Consider the following 26,186-nt stretch of genomic DNA (forward strand, 5'->3'; position numbering starts at 1 on the left):
AGGCACTGGTACGCAGAAGTGCCTTTTGTATATTTGGTGAAAATTGCTCCAGTGGTTTTTACGAAAATTAACTTATATAGGCGCGCTCCGAGCGCTTACCCATGCGCTTACCCGTACGCGTACCGTAGGCGTACGTACGCGTATGTGCACGTACCTCTCCATGCACAATCTGTATGCTGGTTGGCTGCCACTGTCTGTCAACACTCCAAAACAGAAATTGTGGGCAGCCATCTTGTGCCTCGGTAGACTGAGGTACAGGAAAGCAGAAAAACAAATGTGTAGAACTCAAAAAGGGGGCAGGGTAGAAGCACCCTGACCCCCTAGGCCTGCTCAGGGGGTCCAACAAGGATCCCAAGGCAAACAAAATAAAAAAGAAATTTTAAAAAGTCGCGGGGTACGCGTACCGTACGTGTACGTACGCGCACGGTACGCGTACCCCGTGATTTAAAAAAATAAAAATAAATTATTTTTGGGCCCTGGGGGGGTCCTTGTGGGACCTTCTGAGCAGGCCTAGGGGGTCAGGGTGTTTCTACCCTGCCCCCTTTGCGAGTTTTCTACCTTTGTTTCACTGCTTTCTTGTGCCTTGGTTCTACCGAGGCACAAGATGGCTGCCAACACTTCCTGGTTTGGAGTGTTGACAGACAGTGGCAGCCAATCAGCATGCCTTCCCGAGAAAGCTGCATGCTCATTGGCTGTCAACACTTCTAACCAGGAAGTGTTGGCATTCATCTTGTGCTGGTGTTGACAGACAGTGGCAGCCAATCAGCATGCCTTCCCGAGAAAGCTGCATGCTCATTGGCTGTCAACAATTCTAACCAGGAAGTGTTGGCATCCATATTGTGCTCGGTAGACTGAGGCACAAGAAAGCAGAAAAACAAATGTTTAGAACATAAAAAGGGGGCATGGTAGAAACACCCTGACCCCCCAGGGCTGCTCAGGTGGTCCCACTAGGATATTAATATATCTAAACGTTATCCGCTAATAGAATTAGCATTTAAAAAACCTTGCAAATTCACTGAAACAACCATAGGTTTAAGGCCTTATATAGTTAGGAATTAGCATTTAATAAACCTTTGAAATTCACTGAAAAAACCATAGGTTTCAGGCCTTATATCGTTAGGAATTAGCATTTAAAAAACCTTTGAAATTCACTGAAAAAAACATAGGTTTCAGGCCTTACAACAAATTTAGTTGTAAAGGTATGTATGGTAAATGACCATGCGTTCTAAAAAACATGTAGATGATCCACGTCGTTGTAAGGAAACAGAGGCTGTTCCGTTTCCTCACTACGATGTGCACCGCCCCTCAGAGACAAAGTGAAGCAGAAACAGCGAGGAGAGAGAAACCACGAGGAGTGAGAGGTAAGGGGGATTGGGCATGGGGTGGGGGTTTCTTTTCCTGGGTTTAGGGTAGTGCAGTGGTGTGTGGGTAGTGTAGGGGTCATGCTGGGGGTAGTGTTGTAGGGTTTAGGGTAGTGCAATAGTGTAGGGGTCATGCTGGGGGTAGTGATACAGTGTTGAGGGTGGTGCAGTTGTGTATGGGTAGTGTAGGGAGTTGTGCTGGGGTAGTGTTTTAGGGTGTAGGATAGTGCAGTGGTGTTTGAGTAGTGTAGGGGGTAATGCTGGTGGTAGTGTTTTAGGGTTTAGGGTAGTTCAGTGGTGTTTGTGTAGTGTAGGAGGTTGTGCTGGGGGTAGTGTTTTATAGTTTAGGGTAGTGCAGTTGTGTTTTGGTAGTGTAGGGGGTCGTGCTGGGGGTAGATTTAGGGTTTAGGGTAGTGCAGTGTTGTTTCGGTAATGTAGGGAGTCATGCTGGGGTAGTGTTTTTGGGTTTAGGGTAGTGCAGTGGTGTTTGTGTAGTGTAGGGGGTTGTGCTGGGGGTAGTAATGTAGGGTTTATGTTAGTGCAGTGGTGTTTGGATAGGGTAGGGGGTAGTGCTGGGGTAGTGTTTAGGGTTTAGGGTAGTGCAGTGGAGTGTGTGTAGTGTAGGGGGATAGAATCAGTTAATATCTAGTTTAATGTAATTTCTTTTCTTGGTTTAATAGAAATTTCGTTGGTGCCCTGTCAATGCTTGTTTGTTTCTTTTTGTACTCGTCAATGGTTGTTTGTTTTTAGGGGCAGACATATACCTTTACCAATGCTTATTTGTAAGACTTGTTAATGCTGGAATTCCTTGCATTATGAGAACACTTTGTTTTAAAGACAGATGCAGGATGTGCACCAGAATTCAGTTGTAGAATGCACGTTGTTCCAAAGGCAGTTGCAGCACGTTTTCAGCACGTTTTTCCACTAAAATATTAAGAGACCCCACCCTCCCAGTAGCTTTTTAAGTCCTGATCGAGTGGCAACAAGCGCTAACGCTCGTTTAATCAACCTTCCTCACCTGTGTGGATCCAGCATTCTTGGACGAGGCTTCGTGGTGAATGCAGAGCTGTATCCATGACGACGCTGACACTCCAGTCGGCTTTCCGGTCCTACTCGTAAATCCTTCCCCCGTCTTCCAGATAACCTCTGTTCGGGTTGTTTCCAGAGCAGCTTTAAAGGAAGTTCAAGCCCTATAATAGAACAAGCATTTACAATGCAATGGTTTCGCCTTTGGAAAAGTTAGAGCTATCGGCATTGTAAATGACAAATTTTGTATTTATGTGTTAAAACAGATACATAAATGGCTTTGTCATTTACATTGCCATTAGCTTAATCTCTCGCAAATGTGAGACCTATTGTACCCTCCGCACTAACCTCGTGTTTTGGATTGGGTGGGGGACATATGCTTGTAGCCCAAGGGCCCTGAGGCGGCCACCCTGCCACGTTAGCAGCAGGTAAGTCTTTTTTTATTGTATTTATTATTATTCCCCTAGCCCTCCCTCACACATTTCCCCATGCCACCACTCAAAGGAAGCTAAAAACGTTAAGTAACACCAAAAGAGTACTCTAGAAAGGCACGTGATTTAAGTGAAGATAATACAGAAGTGGGAGAACTTTCATTTGAAACAGGAATGTTAAAATACCTCTGGTGGAAAGTAGGCATTTATCTTCTATTAATGATGCTCTCACTGGGATTTTATGGAACAAAGCCAGCAGTGTAACAGGATGAATAAATACACTGCGAAGGGAGAGAGCTACTGATTCACATTGTCCATTTCACTTTGTTAGGGTAACAATAAATGGGACGCAGTGTCACTCATCTGACAGCACCTGTAACGCTACACCTTTGGCATAGCCTTACATGTGCTGCCAGACGGCCCATGATATGACTCTGTTGCAGGTAATTGTGGTGTCTGGTATGGGTGAGGAACAACTGTTATGAGAAATCTAGTATGGAAGGGATAGTCTGTACTGGCTGCTATGCAGCAGAATTGAGAGATGGAGAAGAACTTTATAGGGTAGCAGTGCATGGGGATCAACTGTGCCTGCAGTCATGCAAGGCACACTAGAGGAGAAATAAAGTGGAGCATGTGTAAGGGAAACTCTGTACCTTTACTGCCAACTTATACTCCCGAGACTGGCTATAGAGCATTGGAGTTCTAAAAATGGGAAGACTGGATTGTATATAAGGATGATAGGCATTTTACTTGTGGGTCCTTAATGATATGGGATCAGAGGATGGTATGTTTTATAAGTTCACCCATCTATCCTCAGAAGCATGCCAAGGAGGTATGTATGCACTATACTCGATATGCAGTTTTACCCCCTATTTCTAAAGCATATGGTACCTAGATGGAAGACTACATTGACATTAGGGTACATGGAAATGCCTCCACCATCACACTTTCTGATCATGTATATGGTAAAATGCTACGACAAGTTAATATTCAGTAAATGTGTACTACCTGCCCTTATGCATAGAATGGCATGGTAAGAGAGAATGAAAATTAAGGAAGGTATCCAGAAAACGTATAAGATATCATGAAAATAAGAATGGTATCCAGAAAATGTAGGATGATCATAGCTTGTAGAGGCTACTATATTAAGCCAGCATTCACGTGTACTGCCAGCTACTGAGACAGGACACTAGATACAGCACGTGTGTTGACACAGCTGCCAAATCACCACTTTTACACTTAACGCTTATACAAACCGATTGCACGTTGCATATTTGTGAAAAATAAAATTCAACTATTAGAAGGCGTGGTTCTGCTAGTTTAGCCTATTAATTTGGCTAACTGACAAACACTTGCCATACAATGTGTAACTAAGAACTTTAGATGTGTATCTATGTCATGCATAACAGGGAATGGACAAAGTTTCTGGCAAAGGAGTTCGCTGATTCTTCTAAAGTAATGGGATTCAATTACTTGCTGAAGGTACCAGGCGTCGTAGCATGTCTTCATCCTCTGAAAAAAGTAGAGTGATCGAATGCTGCACATAGAGGGCATAGGGTAGACCTGTGTGCCAGCATTTCCGAAATGTACCGTAATTTTACTCTAACTTTACTGGCTGACTCTGAGAATTCATCTCCTTAGGACTTATGAACCGCGCATGTTTGTCTGGCCATTAGGATGAAAGCTATGCCAGAATGTCTGGGCAAAACATAACACGTTCAGCTCTTGGTACTGCACGTTAAGCCTGGGAGTCGATGGACTGCAGCTCTTTGTCAGGGATGTTAAAAATGTGATAGGTATACTTGAGGCTGTGTGCATTAAACGTATATTTTTTTGCATTTGGAGGATGAATAACTACAATAAAGTGTGACAGTTCGCAGAAGGAGGGGTAAATGTACCTGTACTGCCAGCCTTTGAAGGGTGTGGGAGTACGTACTGTGTCTACAAATCGTGATTTAAAGTCATCCAAGATGCTCAACATGGAGTCAATCATCTTACAAATTTTCTCAGAGTTCGTGTCGCTAACTGTGACTGGTGGTGACGCACCAAACGGGGTGACCGCAGGCACTCCTGCTTGTAGGGGAGAAATCACCCTGACCTTCTGGACTGGCGGCTCAGGCGGAAACTCCTTTTTAGTCGGCCGGCGAGCACGCTTTGACCTCCCTTGAGCGGCCTCCACCGGCACTGCTGTAGCCACCCCAGGCAAATCCTCCACTACGCCAGAGTCTGCCTGTTCCCGGGCGTCAAGCATCTCTTTGGCCCAGGAGACTCCTCTGCCATGTCCCAAAAATCTGCCCAGATTGCTTCCTGCGACGTGCTGGGCTGTGACTCATCCACGGTGGTGAGTTGGGAAAACAGGAGGGGAGGGGATCCCTGGCTATCCATGCCTCTGGGTCGTCATGCAGCAACCTCACTCGGGTCCTGCAGAGATAAAAGATCATGATAATGTGCCCCCTTAAGGCCTTACCGCTGACCTGCGGGTTCAAACCCCTCCCCCCAACTCTGTTCTACCAGAGTCCCTCCCCTTGGGCTTCAGTACTTACTCCAAAACATTTGTTTCCTGACTCGCCCTAGCGGGACAAGCGTTTAATGCTGGGTTCGGCCGTCTGTATATGAATGACGATGTGAAAGGGGGTGTGAGCGATGTCCGTGATATCCCCCCATACGATGAAAGAAGGGGGGGGCAGCTTCTCTATGCCGCAAACAAAACAAAGATTAAGCACTTATCTGCCCTACCGGCCAGTTCCCGGAGGTAATGTGATTGAGAGGGGGGGGACATGGAGGTCTGCAAAGAAGAAAAATGGGTGGGGGAGTGTAGGGGTGGAGGTGTTTACCTCGAACGCTTCCCCTATGCCTTGTTCCTGGCTTGGTCACCACTATCGATAGTCTGATCCCCTTCCTAAAAGAACAATGATTAGTGCAAACCTACAAAGCTGCTGATTATCACCCCTTCCCCGCCTCCCCCGCCGCTGCTGAGCACGGACTCAACAACTCACAGCTTTTGACGTTAACGTGTTCCTGATCGACCTCCTGGTGGTGATGCTTGAACCGTTGGTAAACCTTGGTGAGAAAATTGAGAAACATTAGGTTGCCTCTGATTTAACCACTCGAGGCAACCCTGCCTGGAGACGGGAGGGGGTCGCCTTGGTGTGCATGCAACCACAGCTATGTGTTAATAGCCCCCTGTGAGGAAATAGAGAGGGCGTGTTGACAGCGTGATGGGTGGGGGTGGTGCTTTTTCTTTACCTTCAAGGATCCGCCGTGCCTTGTTCCTGCACTGCACGACTGTCTGCGTAGCAGCTATTCCCTTGCTTGAAAGAAGAACGATTAGAATGGCACAGTATCCCGCAGGCACCCACCTAGCCCCCACACAGCGGCGGCTGGGCCCCTCAACAACACTCACTGCTTCAGAACGATTGCGCGGGCCAGTGGCCTCCTTCGCTCCTGCCGCTCGGTTCTCTGCGACTATTTCAGAACGATTGCGCGGGCCAGTGGCCTCCTTCGCTCCTGCCGCTCGGTTCTCTGCGACTATTTCTGTATAACGTGGTAATAGAAAGACAATGGTAAGACCATACAACAGGGCGGTCGGAATCCACTCTCTTGTAACCGTGACGGCAGTTGGAGTGCCCCAACTCTGTGTTCCCCAAGCGCCACGCTACCGGGATTTTGCCTCTCCCACACGTTCCTACCTCACCAGGGGATGCGGAGCAGCAAGACTCGCCTTTCTCCCTCTTCCCCTGCATATTGCACCCCTCGCAAGCTGATGGGTGGGGGAGATGCTGCTGCTCGCTAGTGGGGGGTAGCGCGGCTTTCAGGCCGACCCCCGCCTGGCCCCGCTAAGGTAGCCTGACCCTCGGCGCTGATGCTGGGTCGTTTGGTCTTTCTACCCCTGGAGATGCCCGCCGGGAGCTCACGAACGCTTACAATCGCCCCGACTGCAGCTTTGGCCACGCCGCGGATGGAGGATGGGGCTGATCAGCTTCTCCCCGGGACAATAAAAGGTGCTGCTAATGAGCAGCTCTCGGTGGCCTGTACTGGCCATCCCCTGCCCCCGTGTAACTTGCCCCACACCCAAAATTGAGGGGGGAGGGGCAATGACAGCGTCCCCCCGAGCTAGCCACGGCATTCCCACAGAGAACACACCGCCTAAGATCGCGGGCTCCAGCACGGCCCGCAGCGAGGACTAGGACCTACGCACTGTGAGAAAATAAGGGGGGGTGTTGGCCGTGCCTGCTCCCCCCCTCCCGTCTCCCCCCACTGTGTCTACCTCCAACTGTCCTTAATGAGGCACGGAACCTCATGCCGTACGAAACAGTGCATACGACGCCCACAACGTTAGATCTGGTTGGGAGGTTCGGACACTATACAACAGCTGGCACCCGTAAAGCCAAAGTGAACCTGCGACTGCCCGCTCCCCGCGTACGCGCCGCTGGTGGCCTAGCCAGCATTCCCATGGCCCGTGTGTGCCCGCCCCGCTCAACACCCCCTGGGGGCCTACTCTTTCCCCGGGCCTCAATGCCTCACATGAGCCTGCACAACCCCCCCCCCCCGCCATGGCAGACCGTGCCATGGCCCTTGTACAACCTGGTACTGCCCAGGGACCGGGCAGGGGAAAGGGGGCTTGCTGAGCTACACCCACCCAAAGGCGTGTCGGGCGCGAGGAGCAGCGACGACGAGACGACGGGCAGAGCACAACCCTCCAGACGGTGTGTTGGGCAGCAAAGAGGCCCAACAATGGCGGGGGAGGCCTAAATACCCCTCCCCATCCCCCGGTGCGCCAGACAGGACGTGTCCATGTAAGGGGACTCCTCCTGGAGTCCCGCAGAAGCGAGTGGGGAGACGCCTAAATGCCACTAAGGGGGTGGCCGCCCTCCGAGGTGGCCCCCTGTGGGGGCCGCGGGCAGCCGCAGGATACACAAGCAGTCCCGGTTCTAAGGGGTATGGGGCAGGTGGGCCTGGCTGTCCTAAGAGAAAGCTCAGGCCACGCAAGCCCTTTCACAAGTGGAAAGAGCTCAATGTGCTTGTTTTTTAAAACTTCACATGGGCCTGCAGTCTTACTCTGAGCTTAACTTGCAAGATAACAAGGGGATCTTTGTGTGATGTAAGACCCTGGGGACGGGTGTGAATTCAGCAGGGTTATCCCATTCCTCCAACAAGTCAAGTCCCGGGCCGGCCAGCCAATCACAGCGCGGCCCGGAGATGACGTCACGGGGGTGTCCCGGGCCGGCAGCCAATGACAGCGCGGCCCGGGACAAAGGGGCGGGACTTAAAAAAACACCGAGAAACGCCCCCGAATCGCGTTTTCACAAGAAAAACGTGATTGACAGCCTCTGTCTCCCAATGGCTAGCCTCCATTTATGGAGCTAGCCAATGAGAGACTGAGGCGGAACAAAAGCCCCTATGTAGAATCATGACGTTTCGCCATGGGCGGGGCAACTAGTAGTTGTCAACGCCCTGGGCGAAACCTAAAAAACAAAGTAAGGTCTTTTGAAGTGCGCGCAAAGAACAAGTAAGTTCTTCTATATTTGAACTTTAGAAATCTCTTGAAATAAAAGCCATCGTATTTCCGCCTCATTAGAAGACAAGGAATTTAAATACAGACAAGACATTTTTGGCACATGTTACTTTTTGGAAATAAGACAGACCCTTTAATTACAAAGTTATATGAGGAATTAATGCGCAAAGACTCGTTTTCTGGGAACACAAGGACTGTTGATTCTCAGTTGAAGGTGAAACACTGCTAGCTCGCACTTTCTTAGGAGTTGGTGATTAATAACTAACTTTTAGGATTGAAAGTACTTTAATCAGTCATTTGATACTTTACTTACCTTGTATAAAAGTCATTTTGTGGATGTTTTACATCAAGATGAACCTGTAAAGGAAAGAAAGACATATTTCTTTAAAGACTCCCTTGAACTAAAAGATGCAATTTTTAGCCAGTAAGTTTATATTAAGGAAACTAGTGAATTCTTTATTAATCATTGATAGGAGATAGTTATTCAAGTGTGTTTATTTTCTTTACAGAAAGTAACAGCATTAATGCTGCTTGAACATGTGAATAATATTCTTACGGAAACAAGACCGGAATAGAAAGGTATCATTTCTTATTGGTGTAATGTTCTAAAAATAACAGAAGCACAAGGTTAAATCATAAGCTCAAGTTTTCTTGTTTCTGTTTTATGATTAGAGACACAGTCAGCATACTCCAGAACACCAGTTACTGAAGCAAGAATTTGTAGTGTTTCTTTCAGTTTGTATTTTGTCCCTATTTCCCCTTCCCTTGGGATTTTGCTTTTGGTCAGCTGTCTTTACAAGTTCAGTAGGACCGGGAGTAAATAATAAAGGGGAGTTGAAATTTCTCTTCACGTCTCTCAATTTGAATAACCTGGACTTCAGGTGAGTGAAGGTTAACAGTTTGGGTAGTGTAGGGGGTCATGCTGGGGTTAGTGTTTTAGGGTTTAGGGTAGTGCAGTGGTGTTTGGGTAGTGTAGGGGGTCGTGCTGGGGGTAGTGTTTTAGGGTTTAGGGTAGTGCAGTGGTGTTTGTGTGGTGTGGGAGGTCATGCTGGGGGTAGATGTAGGGTTTAGTGTAGTGCAGTGCTGTTTGGGTAGTGTAGGGAGTTGGGCTGTGGGTAGTGCTTTAGGGTTTAGGGTAGTGCAGTTGTGTCTGTGTAGTGTAGGGGGTCGTGCTGGGGTAGTGTTTTAGGGTTTAAGGCAGTGCAGTGGTGTTTGTGTAGTGTAGGGAGTCGTGCTGGTGGTAGTGTTTTAGGGTTTAGGGTAGTGTAGTGGTATTTGGGTAGTGGAGGGGGTAGTGTTTTAGGGTTTAGGGTAGTGCGCCCAACCAACCACAATATCCGTGGACAAAGGGGATCCAGACTCTTTTGAACGCTCCGCCAATTTAATAATTTGGGTCAAGGGCCCTACCACGTCCAAGACCTATCAATCCCTCATATACTTAGAGAAAAAGGTACATAGTTTCTAGTCAATTTCAGGAGTGTGTGCCACCTTCCCTTTCAGTGAGGGCCTGGGGTATTCTGCCCTCATCCTATTCCTGACCTCCCTTTCAAGAGGTTGATGGATTTTCCCCACCACATATTCTGCCGCTTCGGTGTCAGGTATCCACTCCGCCGACCTGGGATGGTAGATTTGGGTAGGCTTGAACATGTCCGAGTGAACCTCGACCCCAAACGGGGACTGAGAGGAGTGGGACTCTGGATGCCAGGGACGCCCCGAACCCTTATCCTCATTTGAGGAGAAATCGCCCTTCTAAACACCCTCTCCCTCTAAGGGAACCCTGCCATCGGGGTCTACAATAGTGGTGACAGCGTCACAATTTTCTCTGGGCTCCTCCTCCCGGCAGGGTGCATGCTTTAGCATTCGCCCACTCTTGAGGAAGGTCTCCCTAAGCTTATCAAATGCTTCCAAATGCCCCGCGTTATGTTTAACGGCCCTTTAATTCCCCATCTTGGAGCTACTGGGACCCGCCACCACCAGATCTCGGTCACTGAACACCCCAGGGATGCTTTTCGCCAGCTTATCAACCTGATCCCTAAGAGGAGCCAGTGCCCTAGAAATAGCCAGAGAGCTGGCTTGGTCCACTGCTGGAGGGAGAAGTAGGGGGGCCATTCCTCCTCCACTTCCTGGTAGGAGGAGTAAAAATGGTCTTCTGGAGAAGACATGATAGCAGAGGGTGTGAGCACAGAACAAATGCCCTTAAAATCCTTAAGGCAGCCCCCTCGCTGGTGCTCCAACAGCTGGGCTTTCCCCGAAGCTGTTATAAGAATAGACTGAGGCGCAATACCAATTACCCCCACAGGTGGCGCTGGTCACTAACATGGCCATGAGGGGAAATCACCGCGTAGCGGTGTCAAAATTAGGCGAGGGTTGGTCGGTAACCAAGCGGACACTAAAGTGGTGACCGGATTCCAAAACGCGCATAAAGACCAGCGGGAGCGCTCGGTGGAACTGCCTCGCTCAGACTAGACCCACCTGACAGGATCTCACCACACGCAGAGCGCACAGCGGGAGAGACTGCGAGGGGGAGAACGCACGCAGGCAAGAGCCTGCTGCGCAGGGAATGTGAAACAATACCAAGGCAATAATGCTAATAACATGCATAAGAAACCGCGATACAAACAGCAACAACGTCAGATTAAGCCAAGAATTTAAGGAATGCTCTTAACTGACAAGCAGTGAAGAAAGAGGAAGCGGAAGGGATGTCACGATATTATATAAGGTGGACTGCGATATGATTGGACTATAGTTGCCTTGGAGACTATCCCGCTAATGGTTCATGGGTTGTGTAGTCCTTTGTTTAATGATTGTTGTGTTACTTTTTTTTAACTGCTATGCAAATAAAGTGAGGAAAGATATGCATAATCCTCGCCTCCGTCCTGCCATAGAATTCATTAAACATTATTCGATCTGATTTAGAAACATAGATCATAAAAGTGTACATAAGAACAGTAAATCCTCTTTCCTAATACAGTACAATGAAAATTATTTAAAACCAGTAGGTAAAAACGGGTTTTACAAAACCAGGTTCAGAGCAACTTCAGGTTAACAGAATCGTAAAGTTCAATGTTTTGCAAGATCAATCTCATGTACTTCGTGCAAAATATGCAATAAGGGGTCCAAGTAAGATGTAACGCTCCAATACCTGACCAGTCTGCACTATATGAAACTGTAGAAAAAATAAAAATAAAGTTTTGCACACTTCTGTCATTGGCCTATATGTGGGCTACATCTGGGTGATATTTGTGCTACATTTGGGCTTTTTTTTCTCTGGTGGCCATCTTGGGAGACTTATTTGATATGAAGTTTTCTAATTTCCTCATTTACTGCAGTTTCCTCAGTAGGAAAGGCTTTCCGTTTTTTACTTTGATTCCATCAACAAGACATTCAGATGTGTCACACATTTGCCATAACTTCAGAATGTTAGCACTCTAGTAGTTCATTAGATTACTGCAGTAAAGCTACTGCTCAACAGGGAGTCAACTGGAAGTCTACTGCTGGTATTGAGAGTGATTGTTTCAGTCTGCATGTCAGAATTTTCTAATAAAATAGAAGAGGATTTGAGATCTCACTTAAAACATGCCCTACATTTTCTCTATGCAGCACTAACTATAATTTCTATGGCAAAATGAACCTCCTCATTTTATTCCTTTTCAAATTAAATGTTTTAAGAGTTACCAGTTTATTCCAATCAAGATGGTCTCAGGTGTGCCATAATATTGTCATAAGAAAGATTATTAGCACTCTAGTTGTTCTTTAGAGCACTCTGGGAAGCTGCAGTAGAACAAAAAGACATCAACTGACAGGCTGCTCCTGCTGAAATATAACAGGAAGATATTTGAGAGCACACTTGAAACATGCCCTAATTTTTCTTTCTACAGCACTAACCATAATTTCTATGACAAAATGAACCCCATCATTTTGTTCCTTTTTAAATTAAATATTTTAAGTGTTACCAGTTTATTCCAATCAAGATGGCTTTAGGTGTGCCATACTTTTGTCATTAGTAAGGCTGTTAGCGCTCTAGTTGTTCCTTAGAACACTCTGGGAAGCTGCAGTAGAACAAAAAGGAATCAACTAACAGTCTCTGCCCTTGTTGGATGTACATGTTTTACTGAGAATGTCAGACTTCATAAATCTACAGAAAATATGCTCTCATTTTAGCTTCTGGAGCACCTTCCAAAACTCTATGGGACAAGCATGTGAAAATACTTTTCTCTCAAACATGATTCATGATATCCCAGCAGAATTTTTTTCACGGGGTAAAATCACCTTAGAACACACCAATATTCCTGAAATTAGTATGGTACCATCAACAAATGAATTCTAGTGTAACTAAAGTCTGTTATCACCCTTTATAGTCCTCCTTTTGGTAACCCTCAAAATCTTTGATTCACTACAATGCATTTCAATGGGGTACTTTCATGTATATGGGTCCCAAGATGGCTTCCAGGATGAAGTGCTGACAGCCAATCAGATCTCAAGATGACATGTGTGATTAGGCTCTACCCAGATATCGATACTTTTTCTTTTTCAAATTCCTCAGGAACTACTGAACTGATTTACAACATTTAACTTTCTGAACCAAGGGCTCCCTTTTTGCCAAATTTGGTGTAATTCCGTTCAGCAATGCGGGCTGTAGCCGCGGCTAAAGTTTATTTTTAAATTGCATGGGGAAATGATGTTTTGGGACCCCCTTTTTTCTCAGCCCCTGCTTGCTGAATCACCCCGAAACTTTCGAGATAGGAGCGAACCGGAGCGGGCCATAAGTTTTGAAAATTTCCCGAAGATTCGTCAATCGGGGCCAAAGTTATTGAGAATAGAATGTTGCGATTTTCCTATGGTAACTAGGTCCTAACTATAACTACCTACTGGCGACCGCCAGTAGGTAATGGAAAGATAGATAGATTTATAGATTGATAGATATGTATATGTACATGACATATACATGCATATGTAGATAGAGGTGTCCGTATATGTAAATCCTTCAGCAGATGAAACAAAGATGAAAGAGTCTGCAAGGGTCTGAAAACTCAAGACAGGGCCCACGGACCCTTAAAAAATGTATGCAAAATACAGAGTCTGGTCGTAGGCCAGGTCTAGAGACCCAGTCTTATCAACCTGTGGCGGGGTGATGACAAGAAGCTGTTGGGAGCTGTTGCATGTAGTATATCATAGAACAACAATTAAATGAAAAAAAGGTTAAAAGGCAGCTAAGGGTTGCTTTGTTTATAACACCTTAAAGTATGTTTAAGAAACCTTAGAAGAAAAAGCACAGTGGAAATACAAGTGAATTTCTAGAGGTTTTAAAAATATATATTAAGGTGTTCTAATCAATGCTAACATTAACTTCACTTTATCCTGTTTTTTTCAGTGAATATATATAGCAATGCTAATTTTTAGTATAGTACTCTCTGCGCATATGGCTTATGCAATTCCAGGTAAGTACATCTGGGGTCATTACATCACAGCCACTACATCCGGAATGGGCAGCAAGCACATTGGGAGTGACTACATCAGGAGTACATTTAAATTGCACCTTTGATCTGATGTATGACATTACAACGCATGCTTTTACCACGCATGCTTTTACAACGCGGTTTTTACAACGCATACCATTACAACGCATAGCGCTTTGGGGTGCTGGATAGTGAATAGTTTAATTTACTATTCCAACTCCAGTCCCCGTGGACACTAGGGAGGTGTTGGATAGTAAATTAAATCTATTCCCTATCCTAGAGCGCCCCCCAGCGCAATGCGTTGTAATGGTTTTCGTTGTAAAACCTGCGTTGTAATAGCACTGCGTGGTAAAAGTTGCGTTGTAAAGGATGTTTCCCCCTTTGATCAAATATATATAAATATATGTCCATCCATACAAATATCTATTCCTTAAATATATATCTATACCAATATGCTATTCATATCTACATCTATATCCATAGCTATATCTATATCTAGATCTGTTTCTATACCAATACATATATCTGTATCTATTTTAATATCTATATGTTTATACTCACACCTATATCTCTATTTACTTATCTTTATTTATCTATATCTATTACACTGGAGGCAATGGTGCCAGTGTAGTGGAGAAGTGTGGCTCAATGTTTAGAGCGGCAGACCCTGATGCAGAGGTCTAGCCCTGGACCAGGGTTCAATTCCCTGCCTCGGTGGGTCTTGGGCTCAAAATTCCACGAACCTGATAATTCTCGCCTCGGTGCCTATTCCAATCATGGAGTCCCACTCTGCAACTCTGGGCAATATCTTGCTTAATCTCCACAACGGCCCCCACAACGCTAAGGATGCCTGGCCTCCACCTTGGGGGTGCCCAGGAGTGGACACCTCACAGGAAAAGCCAGGATGGGTTCCACAGCGGTATTCGTACAAGTGCCTTGAGACCCTTGCGGGTGAGTAGTGCGCTATACAAGTATCAATTTTACATATTAAGGTCAGTATTTCCATAGGAAAGGCATTTTGTATTTTCTTAATAACTTTGGTGCCTTTTGACAAATCTGCACAAATGCTTTTGGTCCTTCATGGTAAGTTTCATGCAGGTCAGTCAAGTGGGGAATAAGAAAATATTTGGGGTTCCAGAAGAGACATTTCTGACTTTAATTCCCATAGGATTCATTGTTGCAATTAAAGAGGACCTGAGGCGACTCAGCATCTGTGATCCTTAGTGATTTGCACTGGCTCCCTTTAGTTCAGAGAATCCAGTTCAAATCACTATGTATTGTTTTTAAGGCCCTACATGGATCGTGACATCTGCCATTGAAGGAAAAGTTTGCCTGGCAAGGCCCATCACGTAATCTTCGCTCCTCCACTGCTCACCTGGTTTTTACAGCCAGAATAAGAACCTCCAGGTTCGGGGGGAGAGCCTTCAGCTGGGCGACCGCCCACCTTTGGAATAACCTCCCGCCCGACATCAGACAGGTGGAAGAATACCTTCAGTTCAGGAAAAAACATACAACTTTTCTTTTCCCTAGGAGGTAGTGTAGGCTTTTTCAGCCGGTGGATAAATAAGTGCATGTAGAGGAGTCACTGTCAGTCAGCGCCAGGATAACCGTGGGGTGATAGTGCGCTTTAGAAATTCTGTTTACATTTCATTACATTACATTGCTCTTCAGTACAGAAAAAGCCAGCTAAATATAACTATCCAAGATTCAGCAAGAAGTCAGACCTTTATTTAAGGACTGGGCTTTTTGGTGTGAATACGTTCAGTAGTTTTTGAGAAATTAGCTTTTAAAGAGGGCTTGGGTAAAACCCAAAACCTTTAAAGATATATAGGTTCCCAGACCCTCCAAAAGGATCTGACTGGCCTCCTTGACATTTAAAACAAAAGCTGTGGCAACCATTATGCACCATGCCACTGGAGTCAAGCTATCCTGGCTGATGAGGGCTGAAAGCCCGAAACCGGTCCTAGGATGCTTGTTTCCAGTCCAGGGAGGACCTGGCCCGGCAGTTCGAGCTGGTCTGTTTCCATTGAGTGCAGGATCAAGACTGCTTTGCATGTGGCTCGGTCCAAATTGGAATGGCATGGTGAGCAAAAAACGATGGATTTGGGACCAGATCTCTGTCCTGGGTGGATGTATGACATTGCTCTACATTCTGTTCATCAATTGTTCTTTTTGCATTTGTCACCCTAAGTGAGACAGGTATGCCCAGACATGCCCAGGCGTGCTCTCCATGCCACTGGAGTCTAGCTATCCTGTCCATCGATTGTTCTTTATGCAAGTGGCAACCATCACAGCTCTTCAAGACTCAGCTCCTGTGTGCTGAAAGAAAGGTGAAAGGGCACAGAGGAAGATAGGGTGAACACACCCTGCCCCCCGTTCCCCCTGCCGGCCATGTGAGGAGCCTAAAAGGCTCACCACAGTTTTCCAAATAAAAAAAAAGGTTTGCTAATGCGATCTATGAGTCCTCAAAGGATTCTTATATCCTAGTGAGGTTCTCTAGTGTATATTAGATGATCATTCACAGATTTGAGGATCTGTGGAGGATCCCCAAATACAGCACCAGCACCCAAAGCTTGTATGGATCCATATACACAGGGCATGGAAGCTTGCCATGGATCCACGGATCCTAATTTGGATTCAAAAAACCATTTTTTTTTTAAGGGATTTCCGCCATTGTGCAAGCCATGCACAGCAGTTGGCTGCCAACAGGACATTGGCCACAGGGCCTGGCATCTGTTAATGTTAATGTTAATGTTATGGGGTATTTATACAAGCGCACGGCTACTCCATGGAGTGTCTAAAGAAAAGGAGAGCGCTAAAGAAAAGGAGAGAAAAAGACCCTGAAAAAGAGGGACCCAGTTTACTCTTAGTCGTACATAATTCTCACTATTGGTGGAACAGCCAGGTCTTAAGTTGGCGTCTAAAGCTCAGGAGCTCAGATTCTTGTCTCAAGGATAGATGCAGCGAGTTCCATAGACTACACACTACCACCTGAAAGGAGCGACCACCCTTCCTGGCCATACTAAATTTGGGCACCAACACCAAATGTTGGGTTGATGACCTCAAGGTCCTGGCTGGAATGTAGGGCATAATTCTTTTTCTAATACACTGAGCCCCGCTGTTATGAAGAGCCCTAAAGGCCAACACAAGAGACTTGAAATCTACTCTGTTTTTTATTGGCAACCAATGTAGTGATTTCAGAAGCCTAGTCATGTGTGTTCCAGGCCCAACCATGGAGATTGCTCTGGCGGCTGAATTTTGAACAACCTGAAGACGGCTCGGTAAATACTTGGGAATACCTAAGTAAAGCACATTGGCATAGTCCAGCCTTGACAATGTTAAGGCTTGAACCACTTTCTTTCTATGAGACAGTGGCAGCAGTGGGAGGAAATTCCTCATCATTTTTAAAAGCCTAAAGCACATACCAGCCACTGACTTAACCTGCGTCTTCATTGAAAGATCTGAGTTCAGCATAACTCCAAGATTCCTAACAACAGTAGCAGGACTAGAAGGGGCCGGTTGATCCTGGGGCCACCACTTCTGCCATTCATTATCCGAAGTATGTCCGAAGAAAATAATTTCGGTCTTGGCGGAGTTGCATGATAGTTGATTCAGTCGGAACCAATCAAATACGGTATTCAAACACAAATGTATTTGACTTGGGGGCGCTAGAGGGTGCCAGGCAAGATGGCCGCACATATGTGAGGCTCTGCCAGATCGGATCGACATCCTACACTTATCCTGTTACTTCACCTCGGTGAAGTGCCCAGTGCTGTGGCACATAGCGGAGTACTGCCGGGTGCACGATCGGCGCCGGTAATTTTTACTGCCCGGACTGTCCCTGGGGCTGAAAGCGGCGAGTGAGCTGCCGGCTGGAAATCCGCCATTGTGACGACCGGGAGCGGAGGCTGTTTCCGAGGACTGCGACGGAGCGGGACCGTGGATATTGAGACTGCGGTGGCCTCCTGCTGGTTGGCCGTTGCCTCGGTGATTGGGACTGCCGGAGAGGAGCGGCCGGTCATTGGTGGAGACAGCGTGACGGCAGGGCGCGGTCCGACTTCCGCCGGTTGTGGTGAGTGGGGTGGCGGCCTGGGATAGCCCGCGGCTGCGGAGGTGGTGCTGGGCCGTGCTAGGCCGCGCCGTGCAAACTGTGACTGGTGGGGGCGGGGCGGGTCGAAGAGGGCCGGCGAGGGAAGCGCTGAATCACGGAGTGTCTGCGGCCACCCCTGGCAGAGTGCTATCTGCGACACACTATTTGGAAATCGCTTCTGCACTGCTCGATGTGAGCTGAGGGGCTGTGGTGCAAATAGCGAGCACTACTACATCCAAGCGGCCATAAGGGAGCAAGCTGAGACTGAGTGGGCCATGTTTTATGATTGAAATGACTGGGGTTACTCGCGCTGTGGAAATAGGTGAGACCAGTGGATGAGAACACAGCGGCCTGGAGATACACGGTTGGCGCCTTAGAGGAAAGGACTGGGCCTGCGGTGTCCGCAGTTTGCAGTGGGGCACACGATTGAGACGACTCTAAACACACTCTCTGCTTTGTACTCCGGGGTGCCGTATAAAATTGTGCTGCCACTGTAGAGGACACTGCTGTGTGAGCTGAGACATGGGTAGAACTGAAAGAAATCAGCCTAAGTTGGTGTTTGAGGCGAAAAAGGCCCCCATGTCTACTGCGCAGGATCCACCAGTCTCCGACGCTGCTGGAGCAACGGGCGGCACGCCGAATTTGGAGGGGGTCCTTGTAGCTATGCAGAAGACACTGCAGTCCATTGAAGGCACTATGGAGGCAGTTAATCATAGACTGGACCACATGGCCACCCAATTTGATAGACAGAATGAGCGGATGAGGGAGGTGGAACAGAGGGTGTCTGCTACGGAGGACGGCCTGACCACAGTCACTACGAAAGTGTTTAACATGGAGCGTGTCCTGGCAGTAATACAGGCCAAGAACGAGGAGTTGGAAGGGAGGTCCAGACGCAACAACATCCGCGTCACGGGCCTGCCCGAGTCCACGAATGTAGGTCGCATGGAAGACTTCATGGAACGGCTGATCACTGACATTTTTGGTGCTGAACAACTATCTCGTGTGTTCATAGTGGAACGAGCGCACCATTCTCTTGCTAAGAGACCGGTGCCTGGGGCGGCACCGCGACCAGTTATTGCCCGAATATTGAATTATTAGGACAGGGATGTGATCCTTCGGATGGCGCGAGAGAAGGGCACCATAGACTGGCAAGGCAGTAAACTGGAGTTCTATCCCGATTTTACTGTGGCGGTGCAAACGGCGAGAAAAGAATTTCAGGCTGTGAAGCAACTTCTCAGGGCCGAAGACGTCCCGTACGCAATGCTCTATCCCGCCAGACTTCGGATTGGTCCACCGTCCGATAATAAAATCTTCACCTCGTCCAAGGCGGCTATGGACTATGCGAAAAAGCAAAAGAAAAGAAAAAGAGACGCAAATGCGGAGCAGAACAGGGAAGAAGACATTCTGGAAGAGGCTGAGTGATCGGATGTCTGTGGACGGCACAGACATTGCCTGTTGTCTAGTATGCTGCGGCGGAGTTGACCACATAGATGAACACTGTTTTTGAGTTTGGATGTTGAGACCTGCGTGATTGCTGTTTGCAGGCGAAGCCCGGACTGGAAGAGCGTACTGGGATGATTCTTTGTACACTGGTTAAAGGGATATGACGTTTGAGTGAGCTGTCATTGTATTTGTTTATGGTGCTTCATGATGTTCACCCGCTGGAATAAGGCTGGGTGTGCGTCAATCTGGCTCCTTTGTCGGAGGGATGGAACGTGGGTATGGTCACTGTCTGACATTGCGAAGTTATGATTACTGCTGGGTGGCTGCGATTGACTCCAGGGACTATTACCGGATTTACAGCGGTTGTCTTCCATTTTGTATTATGGGCCGTGGGGCTGGGTCCCCTGGGGTGGAGGGTTGACTATCTATTCCGATCCTCTTCTACTACACTAGGTGGTGGAATTTGGGCACCTCTACGCCCCCGCTTATGGGAGTTCCCCAAGATATGCTCCGAATAGGGCTTTTGGTTGGGAGGTTGGGGGGTCGGGGAAGGCTTTGGCAGGTTGGGGGAGCTGAAGTGGGTGGAGGGAGGATGGGGGAAGTTCAAAGGTTTCAGATGGATACGTTACTATGTGTCGGTCTGGGCGACGGGGAGGGCTGTGCTTTCGTAATAAGGATAGATGCTACGTGATACTCTCCGGATGATGAATATAATTCACTGTTTGCTGTGTTGCTCCTGGATTGACATTTACCGTTGGGGGGTGGGCTATGTGTGCAGGCTGATGGAATCTGACATGTACGGACTTTATGGCTAGGAGTGGGCAGCTCTGTTGGATAACATGGAATGTGCGAGGTCTGAACAGGCCGCAGAAATCTAGACAAATGCTGTCCTTTCTTTCTAAACATGGGGCGCAGGTGGTCTTTCTTCAGGAGACACACCTCCGGGGGAAAGCAATTGAAGCCGTGGCTAAGCAATGGGCGGGAGTGCGAGTGGCAACGGATTACTCATCTTATGCACGAGGGGTCATGATTTTAATCAAGAAAAATGTGCAGTTTGATTTGATGTATAAAGAGGTTGATAAAGAGGGCAGATACATTATTCTACAAGGGAAACTGTACGGCACATTAATAACGTTGGTGAATATCTATGGTCCGAATGTGGACGATGCAGATTTTTATGTTGATCTGTGGAACAAGGTGTATGCCCTTCCGCCGTCGGCTATTGTATGTGGAGGTGATTGGAATGTGACATTAGACAAGATGCTGGATAAAAAGGATGAGAGGCCGACTGTACATAGGAAAGCGGCAGATGCGGTGTGTGATGGAATGCGTGACTTTGGATTGGTGGATGTGTGGCGGTTGGAACATCCGGGCGTGCGAGAGGGCACTTGCTATACATCTGCCCATGACACTTGGTCGAGATTGGATTATTGGCTGGTTACCCGAGATGTCAGTGGATGGGTCAAGTGCAGCAACCATTTACCCAGGACCCTATCAGATCATGCTCCAATGCTAATGGAGGTGGACTGGCCGTCACACACTCCGGCACCATTTTCATGGCGCTTAAACCCGGGGATGCTGCATGATCTGGTGCTGCGGGAGGACTTAAGAACCTGTATTGAAGAATTTTTTGATAGGAATGTGGGATCCGTGGAGAGTATGGGCACAGTATGGGAGGCGTTCAAAGTTACGATTAGAGGTGCGTGCATCGGTATGCAATCTGGGGTGCTTAAATCGTTGAGGAACTCTATGAGTAAACTGGAGGAAGAACTATTGACATTGGAACGACAGCAGGAACACGTCTCTATGGATGCTAGGCTAGCAGAGATTCGAGAGAAAGTCACTGCTTATAACGAACTAGCTGACCAGGAGATTAATTTTCTGTCCAAGCGTTCCAAGGCGCGTTACTACAGTGAAGGGGGGCGCGCGGGACGGGGGCTAACTGATAGAATTAGAGAACCATGGGCGAGGCATTGCGGAGTTCAGGAAATATTACATGAGGGCGACACTGTCACCAGTGCTGCGGGTATTCTAGATTGCTTTTCGCAATACTATGAGCAGATGTATAGTTTCAGGAACACGGCTGACGAGGAGGAATTGGCACAATACTTGGACGATATCGCTCTAGTTTGGCTGTCCAAGGGGCAGCAAGATTTTTTAATGCATCATATCACGGAAGAGGAGTTTCGGGATGCGATTTCTGCTCTGCCCAATGGCAAAGCGGCTGGCACAGATGGTCTACCGTCAGAATTTTATAAAGAATACGCATATTTGTTGTTGCCGCGACTGGCGGCTGTCCTGGAGGACTCGTTGGAACGGGGACAGCTACCGGCCACAATGAGGGAGGCGCTATTGGTGGCGCTGCTGAAGCCAGGCAAGCCGCCTAACCTATGCGAATCATATAGACCATTGTCTCTGATCAACACAGACGTCAAGATCACAGCTAAAGTGCTGGCGACACGTCTGAGAATTATTCTACCGGTGATGGTCCTGCCTGACCAGTCTGGTTTTGTTCCCCTCCGCTCCACTGCTCACAACCTACGGGCTTTGTTCGCGATTCTGCACCTTCTCAAACCGGAACTTCCTGCGGTGGTGGTACTACTGGATGCAGCCAAGGCATTCGACTCTGTGGCCTGGAGATATATGCTAGCGGTGCTGCACCGGATGGGTGTGCCATACTTTTTCACGTCCTTAATAACTTTGTTGTACACAAAACCGATGGCGCGGGTGAGGATTAATGGACACGTGTCGGCGACGTTCCGTATTCAAAGGGGAACTCGGCAGGGGTGCCCTCTTTCGCCCCTGCTTTTTGCCCTTATGCTGGAACCACGGGCCTGCATTTTGCGGCAAAGGTATGCTGCCGCAGCGTTAAGGTTTCCGCTAAGGTCATTTGCAGTATCCATGTACGCGGATGACATGGTGCTGTATATCAGAGACCCAGCTCAGCATCTAGAGAGAGTATTGAGGGAGTTCATACGGTTTGAACTTTTTTCTGGTCTCTCGATAAATTGGAATAAATCCATTCTGCTGCCCCTTACTGACGCCACCAGGCCCTTCCCGTTAGAATTTCCATTGGAATGGGCAGTAGAACCGGTGCGCTATCTGGGAATCTGGGTGCACAGGGATTGTACTGAAGTCCTCCGGACCAATTACGGAGTGGCGGTCTCGAAATTGGAAGACCAGGTGCAAATATGGATTAGGCTTCCGCTATCATTTGCGGATAGGGTATCCATCATCAAAATGGTGGTGCTACCTAAATTTCTGTACTATTTTGTCAATGTACCCATCATCCTGACGTCACACTTTTTTGCACAACTGTAATCGTTACTCATCACGCTGGCCTGGGCCGGTAAGAAGGCGCGGGTGAGATGGGATGTTCTAACGAAGCCGTACGAACTTGGGGCTTTTGCAGTACCGGATATGAAACTGTACTATCTCTGCGCGCAGGCTCACTTTGCTTCTTATTGGATGTCGGCACCGCCATATACACCACATGTAGCGCTCGAAGCTAGTGCAGTCACTCCGCGGCCACTGAAGGCCATGTTAGTAAATCGGTACTCTGTGTTTGAGAAGGGGGAGGAGGACACGGTACGCTGCACACACCGTGCTTGGCAAGAATTGGGCAAAAGGTCGGATAGATTGCCGTTGTATGCCCCGGATATGCCGCTGCTATATCACACCGAGGTCTCGGTCACCAGCGAAGTGGGAGCGCTCCTGCTTCTCCAAGGGGCTGGCATACATAACATGGGGCATGTGTTTCCTAATGCCAAGTTCATTCAACTGCAGACTCTGTTGGATAGCACGACTAATCCCACTATGGCCACGTTCCTTTATGTTAGGCTACGCACTGCGCTGCGGGACTTATATCCCTCCTTCCCGGATGAACCCCCAGTGTTAGGTGCCTTACAGTTACTGTATACCTCTACGAATCGTGTGAAACTGCTTTCGCGCTTATATCGTGCCTCGCAGGAGGATGAGGGCGGGGGTGGGGTATTGGCGAAAGCGAGATGGGACGCATGTTTGCCGGATCCACTGACTGATGAGGAATGGACTGAATGCTGTTCTGGGACGGGTGGGTTTGCGGCCAATGGGAATTTCCGGCACATTCACTATAAATATTTACAGCAATGGTATTACACACCTGCACAACTGTTGAGATATGGACTTCGGGATCACTCCGGATGTGTGAGATCTGGTGCAGAAAATGCTGACTTCATACACTTGGCGTGGGGCTGTGCTAAGGTATACGAGTTCTGGATTGCGGTGACGAAGGCACTGACTGAGATGACTTCCGTAGAGGAGACTGCTGAACCGCGGTTGTGCTTGTTGGGTATTGCTTCTGGATTGTCTGTTGGAGCTAGGCGTCTGATAGTGTTGGCATTGCAAGTAGCCAAGCGAAGAGTGGCTGTGACGTGGGGCGGGAGGCGAGCACCTGCTGTCAAGCTATGGTTGCAAGACATGGCGTATTGTCGTGATCAACTGACCTGCTACTATGAGGAATTGCCAGAAGCCTCACGACCTAGGGATGTGTGGGGTCCGTATACAATGTACATGTTGTCCAGGACGGCGGCGGAGGGGAGCCCCTAGATCAAGGCTGGTGTGGAGGATGGCCTCAGATGAATGAGTGTGACATGAGAGTGGTTTACCCTTGCAAAGATTGTTGATGGAGTAGCACGGACGGTTCATAGCTTTACCGTCTTCACGGTGTGATATTGAGACACGCCCTTTGTGTCATTCTATGTACCTCTCTGGAAGCACACTTGAATACGGCATTTGCTGGAGTCTGATCTGAAACCTGGGATGTTAGATGGGGGGGATGTTATATGGTTAAGTACTGTTGGGTTGCTTATGAAACAAGACTGCTTGCTAATTGAGTTAAAATCCTCACAAGATTCAAAAAAACAAAAAAAACAAATGTATTTGACTTTCGTTGAATGGCTCATCTTTTTCATAAGTAAACAAAATTTGAGAATCATCTGCGTAGGTAAGAACCGAAGTTGGCTCATGGGTTGGGTGTGGAGCTTTGCCTCTGATTAGGCTCTGCTGCCAACCCTGGTGGCATACGGCCAAAGGGTTGGCCATCTACAGAGGGTTGTACATCGGGCCTGATAAATCCAGATTCAAGGATGTCACACCAGCAAGTGAAGCCTGCATGGGTCCACAAGAAAAGGGAAGCTCACCCTGAACCGGTGGATCCGATTTTGAACCCCAAGATTCAATCAAATAAATATCTAACAAAATACCAAAAAACAAAGATCTTAGACCGGGCCCTGTGGCCAACTGCTATTGCACAGATAATGCTCAGAGGGGTTGGCTGCCTGCACAGGATTGAGTATACACAAACAAAACCACAAAAAGTGCTTAATAAACCAAAAGTTAAAGTAAAGATATGGTTGCCATTGTTATAACACCTTAGCGTAGGAATAAAAAACCTAAAAAAAATCACCTAAACATTCGCCCCAAAAGTCCAGCTAACGTTACAAATTAAAACCGAAAAACGCCTGCAATTCGCAAGTAATGATTATGACCATAATTTATAACTCGCACAACAGCCTTGAAAACCATAATATTCGTTTTTTATATACGTAGTATCAAAGGGCACTAATGGCCTAAAGCATAACTAACATTCTATTGGCAAATATGAAGGCACTTTTATAAAGTGCCATAAATTATCACAAACCATTTCCAATTTGAAGACTATTGAAATTGGATGTACCTTTAGCTTCAACAATTAATTCAGTGGTTATTGTAATGGTGAAAAATTACTTAAATTCTGCTCAGCACATGATTACCTGCCAGGGTTGGAAGTTCTTGATATCTCCACATGTTGTGTTCTTGAAGGGCCCTTTTCCAGGTACGCAGGAGCTCATTTCCCTCAATGCATGCGCAACGGCATAAATGGCATTATACACATTGTAGGTGACTCTTAAATTACTCATGTCTACGAACAGAAGAGTTAAATCTTTCAATTTCTCATGTCCCGTGCACCAATTGTCTGGCTCCTGGGATTTATTATTCTGCGTGGTACGCGTCCCATGACTTGCCCATTGACATTTAAATGTTTGCTCCCAGAATCTCTGGATAAAAATATCCTCTGGTAATTTCAGTGGGTTAAGGTTGAATAAAAACTCTTCAAACCCTGGCATCTCACCACTTCTGAAATCAAAGCCAAGACTTCCATGCATTATGCCCAAGAATGCTTGCTGGTTTAACAGCTGTGAAGAAGACCAAGCATCACTACCAATCCATATCTTACCAGTGATGTTGTTTTTTACGATCTCCTCCATAACTGGGAAGAAGACTACATCTGAAGAGAAGACAACAATGATCTTAGCTGATGATTCAGATATCGTCTTTACAATATGGCTGACTCTGGGAGATGACATGAAGGTGGGAATGACTGCTAGAAAATCAATGCACACATTAGCATTCTCCAACTCCTCAATCAAAACATGGGCCCCTTGTTCACCATAGTCAGTGTCTTCCGCCAAGATCCCCACCCAGGTCCATCCATAGTGGCTGATCAGTTTGGCAAGGCCGTAAGACTGAAACTCATCACTCGGTGTAGTCCTCAGGAATGAAGGAAACTGTATCTTATCACTTAAAACATTCACAGATGAACCATAGCTGATCTGCAAATTAAGAGAGGCATATTAATATTGAAATGCAAATCAAAAATATTGTTAATTCAGCTTCAGGACTAGAATGAAAGCCGTATCATTCAGTCACAGTGTTAACTGAATCTTCTGCAGCCAAGCAGAAGTAATCAAATTACAATTAAAATAACTGTTCAACATGATTCTATGGTATATTACGTTGCAGTTTTTAAAATAATAAATAAAAAATAGAAACAGAAATAGTTTG

The 26,186-nt window shown here is 47.1% G+C and overlaps 1 protein-coding gene across 1 annotated transcript in view; it reads right to left on the bottom strand.

The window, feature by feature from the left end:
* Window positions 1–26,186, bottom strand: part of LOC144769534 (extracellular calcium-sensing receptor-like) — a 264,210-nt gene that overhangs the window by 234,974 nt on the left and 3,050 nt on the right. Inside the window, exon 3 of the mRNA XM_078653677.1 lies at window positions 25,115–25,954. Within this exon, the coding sequence (XP_078509803.1) occupies window positions 25,115–25,954 (840 nt within the window). The remainder of the gene's footprint in view (window positions 1–25,114; window positions 25,955–26,186) is intronic.

This window comes from Lissotriton helveticus, chromosome 7 (genome assembly GCF_964261635.1).
Source record: "Lissotriton helveticus chromosome 7, aLisHel1.1, whole genome shotgun sequence".
Lineage (NCBI taxonomy): Eukaryota > Metazoa > Chordata > Amphibia > Caudata > Salamandridae > Lissotriton > Lissotriton helveticus.